Consider the following 9892-nt stretch of genomic DNA (forward strand, 5'->3'; position numbering starts at 1 on the left):
GAGATGAGAAATAAAATGAGATAAAACGAGGTCAGATAGAAAAATTCAGTAGAAAATGAGATGTGAGATATGAGATATGAGATATGAGATGAGATGAGATGAGATGAGATGAGATGAGACAGAAGATAAAATATTAAAAATCAGATATATGTTATAAAATGAAACATGTGACATGAGATTAAAGGAGGTAAACTACGAGAAATAAAATGAGATAAAACGACGTCAGATAAAAAAAATAGTAGAAAATGAGATGTGAGATGAGATGAAATATTAAATTAGATGAGAGATATATAAAATAAAATGAAACACCTGAAGCAATAATAGATTAAAGACGATATACATGAGACATAAAATGAGATTATATAAAAGAGATGAGAATATACTGAACTCAAGGTCAGGTGATAAAAAAAGAAATATATAAAAAAAGAACAATATAAAAATGATGTATAAAAACTGAGTTAAACCTGAGTAAATGATCTCCTCTCCTCTGTTAAATCTCCTCTGAGTCTTTATTTTATTTTACTTTCATCTCATTTCTTTTATTTAATCTGCTGCTCACTCTGCTTTACCTCAGTCCTCAGTCCCTCTGCGCCCTGGTGCCCCGGGCTCAGGCTCAGGCTCAGGATGAGGATGATGATGATGGTTTGGGTGGTGGGGGGGTGGTGATGGTTGTGATGGGTGGGGGTTTGGGTGGGGGCGCCCCGCTGCCGCCGCTGTCCACTGACCCCTGGTGCTGATTGGATCCGCTCTTTGGCCCCTGTCCTGTTTTATTTCCCTAATTGGGAGTAAATGGCCTCCTTGTTGACTCTCCACATCCTGTGCGGGGGAACGAGCACATGTTGCGGACACGCTCCCTCTGCGCTGCGCCTGATTGCGGCGGCGGCGGCTGCTGCTGCTGCTGCTGCACCGGGGGCCGATCTGCAGACCCCCAGACCCCCAGACCCGCAGACCTGATTACAGGCCCTGGACTCTGGAGCGATGCTGCTCCGCTGCGTCCTCAGAGCTGCACGGCCCGTGTGACCCGCAGCGGCCTGAGGTTAAACAGCGGAGCCTCACATCTGTTAGAGACAACAGCTTCAATACATCACATCACACACGGTACAGGACATTCAGCGGAGTTTATAGAACATTTCATCAGTTAATAAAAGGATAAAGTGGTAAATTAAATGACGCACCAACTAAATAATAATAATAATAATAGTAATAATACTTTTTACCATCCTCTGAATTTGTGGCTCATCGAGTCGCTTTTAAATTCAGACCTTTGCCTCCATTAAACTGTTTTCTATTTGTACATCCACTCAGAATGATCTCGTCTGCATCCTGTCTCCATCTCTTGTGGAGCCATAAATCTAAAATACGCAGCTCCGGGATCAAATAGTCTGCTCCTATTTCATGTCTCCTGACCTGACCTGATTTTAAACACGAGTTAGAAATCACATAAATGTCGAAACACGACGCGCAGCTGCTTCATTAATAGTCTGGTTATAGTCGCGTCGTCATTTTACTTTTTAATCAACATTAGACGTTTTACTTCTTTACTTTATTTATGCAGCTTTTCGGTTTCTTTTAATGCTTCATTTGTAAATGAATTTCACTGCGGCTGCACCTGCACGTTATTAATAATAAAACTATTGACATCAGAATTAAAAAGGCCTCATTTAAAACCGTAGAAAATGATTTAATAATAACTCGTATTAAACTGGAGACACGTTTCTAAGAATCTCGTCTCCGGTTTTTACGCACCGTCGTTTTTCCCCCGTGTTTATTGTCTAATCTGCGGCCGCCCCGCGTCTCCCGTGACCGTGGCTTTACTGGGACCGAACGCGCTCCGTGAATTAACCATCTATATATTTTACGACTCGTTTTGTTCCGCTGCTGTTTCTATTGTTGCGCACAAGCCGCACTGCTGTAAACTGTGAACGGTCTGCGGTGCTCCGACATAAAACAGCAAATCTGCTCCTGATTAAAACAACACGGAGCGTTTACATTCAGCCGCGCTCCTCCTCATTACTCCAGCTCCAGCTCCAGCTCCAGCTCCAGCCCCGGACCAGTACCCGAGCCCCAGAACCAGCCCCAGCACCAGCCAGGGATCATTACTCCACTAATATTTAGAAAGTTGAGATTTAAATCAGGTATTTAGGCAAAGTGGTTCATGTTCTATTTAAATTCGGGACGAGCAGTTTTCATGTCGAGGCCAAAACAGACAGAATTCATTTCATTTCGTCTTCTTTTCAAATGGAGTTTATATTAAATCTGCCATTATTTTAAGAAGAAAAAATAATAGTTTTAAAGCCAGACTCGACTCCTCCTTTAAGTTGAGTTTTTTCTCTCTCTCGTCCACATTTATTCATTTTAAATCTTTTAATTCATTCCTGCTGATGAGAACATGAACTCGGCTGCAATAAAAACCAGAATCAGATACGAGACTGAGTCGTTTTAGGTTTAGTTTCTTAATTTTCAGGAGCGAATTAACCAAACTGAGACGTTTTAAGCTGAAACGTGAGTCCTGGCTGCGCACGTTGTCTTGTTTTGTGTCAGCTGCTGGAGGTGGAGGTGGAGGTGGAGGAGGCCGGACAGTCCAGATGTCTGACATTTTCAGGAAAAGTTGATTTGGATTCTTTGGCTCTGGGTCTCCTCGGGTTTCAGGGTCTCTCTCGACCTGTCGGGGGACGCCAGCGCCACATAAATCACACTTTACTTTATAAACCCTGCGCTCTCTGAAGTCCGGCCCAGCGCACTCACACAAACACACACAAACACACGCAAACACACACAGCACCACCCCCCCGGCCCCCACCCACGGCCCCCCCGAGTGGAAATGGATTTGCAGAGTAGCGGAGGTTGGTGCAGTTTGAAGCGCGGCTGGACGCCTTCATCTCCGCTGACTGCGTCTTCTCGTTTTTCTCCGTCAGAACCCAGATCAGCCCCCGACCCCCCAGCCCCCCCGGCCCCCCCACCGAGGAGTCCTCTCAACATACTGTGACAATTGTCGTGGGGGGGGTGGAGGAGACGGGACACACGTTTGCACGTTTTGCGCGAATATTGAGGTTTTTACGCACGATGCGTCATCAAAGGAGCGTCAGTAAAACATGAGTAAAAAATACATAAATTAATAAATAAAATCACAAATCATCTAAACGACAGAAAACTAACTTTAATAACTTCAAATAAACGTGTCAGACTCTAATTAATTAACTGTTAATTAAGCATCAACATTAAAGCTGCTACAACTTTAAACCAGCTCATTATTTATTATTGTAGATTATTTAATAGAAGCTAAACGGATCCGTGCTCTGACTTTATTTAATTAAGTGGTTAAAAAGAGAAAAAAGAAAAAGAAATGAATGTCAGGTGAACCACTAAACTAGAAAGCAAAAGGTTTGTGTGTGATCTGCTTCCAATAAATGTTTTAGAGGGAGGCTCATAAATTTACTAAATGATGCCGTCATATTAATACACTTCAGGGTTGATTAATGACGCGCTGAAGAAATAAAAGAATGTGATTGAGCTGCTTCTTTTAGTTTGTTTAAATCTGAGGATTTTAAATAAATATGACAAATAAATCGTGTGAGATGAACCAGGCCGAGCTGATGTTTTATTTAGAAGCTGCATTTGAAGTGGATTTTTATTTTATAAATTCTAAACTGCAGATGGTGAATGAATGTGGAGGAGAAGGAGGATTTATTTTAAAGGCTTCAGTAACTCAACAGACCTGAGTAATAAGTGCGTTTAATGACGTTCCTCCTCTGGACTCCGGAGGGGACACGACTACACCCGCTTTGCTTCGTTTGGATAAATGTGGAGCAGAAACGCGCCGTCCCGGGACATCAAACACTGACCTTGGAGGGTGTGTGTGTGCGGGGGGGGACGTGGGGGAGACAGGGGGAGACAGGGGGGGAGACGGACGGGGACGGTGGTCACTCTCCCTCTCCGAGCTTCTGCCTCCAACTAATTAAAAGAGCTGTTTTTACGGCCTCTGCTTCAGACGGACCAGATGTGACCGGAGCGCTGTAAAAATCTCAAAGCGGTTTACAGAAACACTTACTGCACTTTTAAAAGGACCTGAAAAAAGCCACGGGACGGGACACCCCCCCGACCACATTCCTCCCCACACCGCGAGCCCTCGTCCTGCAGATAACTCATTATCTCTGGTCTGAAAGCAGGAATGTCAGCAGGAAACACACATGGAAATATCTGAGGCTTTATTGTAGTAAAATATCACACTGTGGTCGAACGTGAACACTCAGACGGTTTAAATACGTTCGGCAGAGCCCACATTAACCTTTACATTTACATTATTGACATGTTATTCCACGTGCAGGAGCAGAAACAGACCGGAGATCATCTTACCGTCCTGGAGGCCCAGCAGCTCCTCAGCCTCAGACAACACACGGTCAGGACGCGTCTCCAGGAAGTAAACAGCACCAGAACAGATCTGAATTCAAGCCTTTTCTCTCTCAGATATGATGCAAACCCACATGTTTGGAAGGAGAAGCGAATGAAAAGCAGCCAGAGGAGAATAAAGTGTTGGAAGATTCTCCTCTGATTCCCACAGAGAGAAACTCCTGCAGGTAGAGACGGTTTCACACTAAACTACAGACTCACCCCGAGGAAGAACAAGTTTAACAACGTTACTGCACTTTTTAAAAAATAATAATCTGAATAAATTTCTTTTAAACATGATAATAAAATAATGAGCTTTTCTGCAAACAGCGACGAACTGATTCTTCGACTCCTGGTCAAAAGATAAATGTGAGAAGTGAGTGAGAGAAAACGACAAGAACAGAAACAGACTTTAAGTTAGAAAATGAAAAAACAGAACTGATGAATGAACCAAGACGCTGCAGGAATTAAAAAAATAAAAATCAGTCCAGTCCTTCCTCCAAACTGAACAATGTTAGTAAAAACAATAGATTTTCCTGAGCATTAAACTTTAGCTCATCTCATTCAGATTTTTGGGGGTTTTATAAGATGTGAGGATTTGAGACGCTTTAGTTTTTAGTGTCTGTGTCTTTTCTTGATTTAATGAGCAAAATTAGTGTCGAATCAAATTTAAAAAATCCTGAATCATCCAGGATAAAAAAAAACGTAATAAATAAAATCAAGCTAAACGTGTTTGCACTGAACATAATCCAGGATATAATGGTACAGAGAGGAGGCGTTTAGCAGGAGGAGGAGGAGGAGGAGGAGGATGTGGTTTGTGTGGATCCAGCTGTTGAGCATCAAACACATGTGATCAGTGACGGAGGAAAACATGAGCGTTAGTGTTGAATGTGACGTTTCCACGGAGCAGGTGACGAGCGTCAGGAGGCTTCGCTCACACTCTGCTCACAGTTTTCTAGTGTTTTACAGTCGTCTTCGGTTTTCGGCGCCTCCACAGTCGCCTGCTGCTGCTCCTCCTGGACGGCAGCACCTCCCCTCTCCTCCTTCACCTCCACCTCCACCTCCTTCTCCTCCTTCTCTGTGTCTTTACTTGATTGCATCGCTCCCTTCTGATTCTCCAACAAACTGTTTCCCTCTTTCCCTCCTTCTTCTTCTTTCTGCACCTCCACAGCATTCCTCCTCCTCCTCTTCTCCTCCTCCTCCTCCTCCTCCTCCTTCCTCAGCTTCTCCAGCTCCTCCTCGGTGGCCTGGAGCTGCAGCTGCTGCATCAGCTCCTCCAGCTTGTGGGCTTTGCGCAGCTCGTTCTGCTGGATGATGGCGCAGAGATGCTCCGTCAGCTGCTCCTTCACCTCCGTCTTCCGGTGCAGGTCCAGCTTTGCCGTCACGTACTCGGCCTCGGCCTTTTCGTAGCGCTTCCTGTCACGACACCATCACACACTTTACACTCAGTGTAAGTTCATTCGGTTCATCTGGAATATTTCCTGCAACGCGTCACACTTTCTTTTCTTAATAAAAATCTGTTCATTACTTCTCACCTGCTTTTTAAAACCTCGTCAGTAACTAAGAACCCGGTGGAGCCACTTCTCATGTATTTAATTTAGCACCATTTCTTTCAGCAAAAAGTAACGTTTTTATTATTAAAACAGTTTAAATATTCTTAATGTAGCTGTTTTAAAGGTTCCTTAGGATGGATACGTTAAATTAATAGTAACCAGGTGATCACAGTCTTCAGAGGAATAAAATCAATAATTTAAATCCTATTTCTCCAGTGGACTTTCCTGTGTGTGTCTGCAGGAAACGAATAATTATTAATCATTAGTTTGATTCTATTTGTTTGGAGGAAAAAAAGTCTAAAGAAAACTGTGCAGCTCCAGCATTAAAAAGGTACCAGGAAATAAAATACTAATATATATATATTATCACTGTTACTTTAGTTATTGTGAGCTGCTTTTCTAAGCGTCTTGAAGTCGAGCTGTTGCCTCTAGGTGAGAATATTCTGGAAAGGCAGATACGCGTCCTCCCCCCGACGTCTGGATCCAGAAACATTGTTGTAAGACCACACGCTGTTTGGAAACGCTGCGGTAACAAACCAGGATGATGTCAAACATCATCAAAAGTCACATTTCACCTCCGGGTTTTATGTTGCATCTCAACAAGTGATTAAATCAGGAAAAATCCAAACAGGGAGAAGTGAAGGTCGGCTTCTCTTCCCGCTGCAGAAACTCGGCGTGATGACGTGGAGCTAATCTCTCTCCTCACACACACACACTCCATGGATGGGAGCGTTTTAAAAAAGGACAAACACGGAGCAGGAAGTTACACACATATTTGATTTTGTGTTCAGGATTTTAGAGGCTTCACGGATCTTTAAACTCTCTCTGGTTGAAACATGTGTGACTGAGGCGAGTACCAGGGAGCAGCTGCAGGGGGCAGCGTTCCCAGCGTTTGAGGCAGAACGTGAACAGTGAACGCACGGCTGCACCTTCCAGGAAATAATCAACGCTAACTGCAGCTCTGTGAGTTATTAGAAAGCTCCCGAGGAGAAGAGCGAACAGCGGCTGGAAACCAGAGGGAAATCTAACACAGAAAAACTAGTGTGAGTTCAGCTCTGAGCGCAGAGAAAACAGGAAGATTTAAAGTGGTTTAAATCTGAAGCTGCTTTCTTATGAAACTAAATGAAACATGTGAAATAACTCGTCTCAGAATTAAAACCTCATCATTTTAATGGCCTGAGAGTTTGTTGAGTTTCACTGTTGACATTTACTAAACAGAACAGAACCACCGGTTACTAAGTCAAACTCTCATTAATTACGTCTTATTTTATTCCTTCCTACCTTGCGGTCGAGTAGTCCCAGCTGGCCTGCTCTATCTTTCCTCTCAGGATGCCGATATCGTTGGACACCATGTCATCGAGGGCCTGAAGCTCCTTCTGGATCCTCTTCAGCTTCACGGCTTCAGCCTGAGTCTGTTTGGATCTGCAGACGACAACAAAAAAAACCTCTAACGTCACAAATTCATTTCTGTCTTTGTCGCATCGTGTCCACGCAGCAACGCAGGCGACTGGGACGTACTTCTCAGCGATGGTCTTTGTCAGCAGAGCTTTCTTGCGTTTATTCTTCTCTTCGATTATTTTTTGCTCTTGCTGCAGCTGCTCCAGACGCGTCTTCTCCCGCCTGCGAACGCACACGAAGACTTTATAAGCATTTTAGTTTCAAAACCTGGTTTCTCAAAGTTAGATAAGAGTTTATTCAAGTTCACCTTTACAAAAAAAAAATATCAACATGACAATGAGAACTTGCATTGATGTCTTTTAAAATAATCAGAACCAGGACCATGCAGCATAAAAACAACTTGGTCTTCATCTATTTTAGCATTTTACCAAAAAGAAAAGAAAAAAGCAGTTGTTTAGTAGTTATTTAATTCAGTTCTGCCATAAACTAAAACCATCACAACCCTGCAGCAACAAAACTTCTTCTTCTTCTTCATTCACTAGTGTCAAAGTTGTAGATTAATAAAACAAAATAATGATAGTAACTAAGAATCTGGGGTCTAACTGCGTCTTCTGTGTAAATGAAGTGAATGAGGTGTTAGTCAGTAACTAGTGTGAGGTGGATGTAGGAGATGATCTAAACAGAATCCATGGCTGCAGCCAAACAACAGCAAAGACTGAACGTTTAAAAGACGAGGAAAGTTTCCTGGAGACTAATCTTCCAGAGAGTGTTAGAGAGTTTATGGCAGCGTTGGAGGACCAGAACATTTCTGGAGTAGAGAACACAAGGTACGAGCTCCTCCTTCCACATTAACTTAGACTTAAAGGAAGATTTATCGCAGTGAATCGAGCTTGACGTTCCTGGAGAGAACGTCTCCTGGTAACAGGCAGCAGTGTTTCTCTTTAAGTGTCGTCTGTATCGAGTATATGACAAGAAAAGCATACTAACAGTTCCACCTCTTGTTTCTCCAGCTCTTTGACAGCGACGCTGTCTTCCTCTGGAGCCGCCTCATGTTTTGCGTCCGGCTTCATCTCGCTGGGACGCTGCTGTTCGGCAGCTGGAGCTCCTGCCGGGGCCGCGGGCTGAGGCTCTTCCTTGGGCGGAGGTTTGGTGAGTTGTTGCTCCGGTGGAAGACCAGCCGACCCGGTTACTGCCTCCCTCTGAGTGACGAGCTGCAGAGCTTTCTCCCGCTGCAGCTGCTGCCGACTTCGGTTCGTAGGAGCCGGCTTCCGACCACGAGCTGCTGCTGCAGATACAACCGAGTCTGACAACACATGACGTTCAGTTACGACACACCAACCGTTTTATATATGACAATATATTGATCATTCTGCTCCATTTTTATCTTATTATTTATCTTTTACACTCTTTATTCTTGTTACCTTTCTGTCCCTATGTGTGCTGTACTTTCCCAGTGTGGGACAAATAAAGTTCTGTTATATTAAATTATGTTGTGTTAGGGTCAAATTTGTAACTGTGTAAAAAGCACATTTTCCTTGTTTTTACGGCGTTGAGGCTTTATAATATCCTAGAGAACAGCTATTTTAAAACTACAAAAGAATATTTCACCATTTTAGTAAATTCTGAAAGTCTCTAAAGAAAAAGTGAAAAATCTGTGCTGGTAAATATGGATCAAACGTGACCCTGAAAAATATGACAGATCCACGAATCATAGAAAATGTTTTAGGTTGCTCCGTTCATCAAATTTGGCTCAATTTACACTGTACATGTGTATTCAAAGATAAACGGTCTATTGGGCCAAAAAATGATATTTAATACAGTGTTTACATGAATATGAATGAATAACAAAAACGATACTGGGTGACATTGTTTATTGACAATTTTGCACTGGATTAATTCAACGCAAAAGACGTCGACAGTTTTCTAACACATAATAATAAAGGTTAATATGAGAGTATTCAAATAAAATGTCAACCACTGAGGAAGGTGAAGGAGAGACAGGTGCTAGCGTGTCCTGCTAACATTAGCATTAATAAATGTTACCTTTCTGCTGCATCCTCCGCAGCTCCGCATCAGAAAAACCAGCCCAGCCGCTCATTTTACAGCGTCCCACCGAAGAAGCAGCAAACAAGACATAAATATTTCTGCTTATCCGCTTGAAATACTCATTGAAAAGTTTCTAATTCACAGAGAAACTCTATACAGCTCAAATCTACGCCGCCATCTTTGTTTATCTGAACGCCACGTCAAGGACCCCAAAAGGACCGGCGAGGTTGAAGCTACAGATATCGCCTGAATAAAAACAAAACCTGATCGAAGATAAAATTAGATAAATCAAAATTTCAGTCTGTTAACCAGCACAGGTGTGTTTTAAAGTCTTTAAAATATAGTTTCCCTAATTAATGTGCAATTTAATAAATAAATATGATTTGATGACGGTTGATAAAAGAGAAGGTGATTTTATGGCGTGCTACACAACAAGAAGCTAAACTTTTCCTTAACTAAATGCGATTTGATTTAAGGAGTCGGTGCTGATTTCTCACCAGAATTCATTC

At 42.7% G+C, this 9892-nt stretch overlaps 1 protein-coding gene across 1 annotated transcript; it reads right to left on the reverse strand.

The window, feature by feature from the left end:
* Window positions 1-4188: 4188 nt before the first annotated feature.
* Window positions 4189-9563, reverse strand: gorab (golgin, rab6-interacting). Its single transcript, XM_047588370.1, has 5 exons — window positions 9381-9563; window positions 8325-8640; window positions 7458-7559; window positions 7221-7361; window positions 4189-5802 (listed from the first exon to the last, which is right to left on the reverse strand). Exons 1-5 carry the CDS (start codon window positions 9433-9435, stop codon window positions 5307-5309), a joined length of 1110 nt encoding a protein of 369 aa, XP_047444326.1. The 5' UTR covers window positions 9436-9563; the 3' UTR covers window positions 4189-5306.
* Window positions 9564-9892: the final 329 nt, after the last annotated feature.

Source organism: Mugil cephalus, chromosome 6 (genome assembly GCF_022458985.1).
Source record: "Mugil cephalus isolate CIBA_MC_2020 chromosome 6, CIBA_Mcephalus_1.1, whole genome shotgun sequence".
In the NCBI taxonomy this organism is placed as follows: Eukaryota; Metazoa; Chordata; class Actinopteri; order Mugiliformes; family Mugilidae; genus Mugil; species Mugil cephalus.

Coding starts and splice junctions, on each gene's coding strand:
- gorab (XM_047588370.1), bottom strand. CDS start 9,435: ATGAGCGGCTGGGCTGGTTTTTCTGATGCGGAGCTGCGGAGGATGCAG. Junction 7,560..8,324: donor GAGAAACAAGAGGTGGAACT/GTTAGTATGCTT, acceptor GTGCGTTCGCAG/GCGGGAGAAGACGCGTCTGG. Junction 5,803..7,220: donor TGGGACTACTCGACCGCAAG/GTAGGAAGGAAT, acceptor GTGTCGTGACAG/GAAGCGCTACGAAAAGGCCG.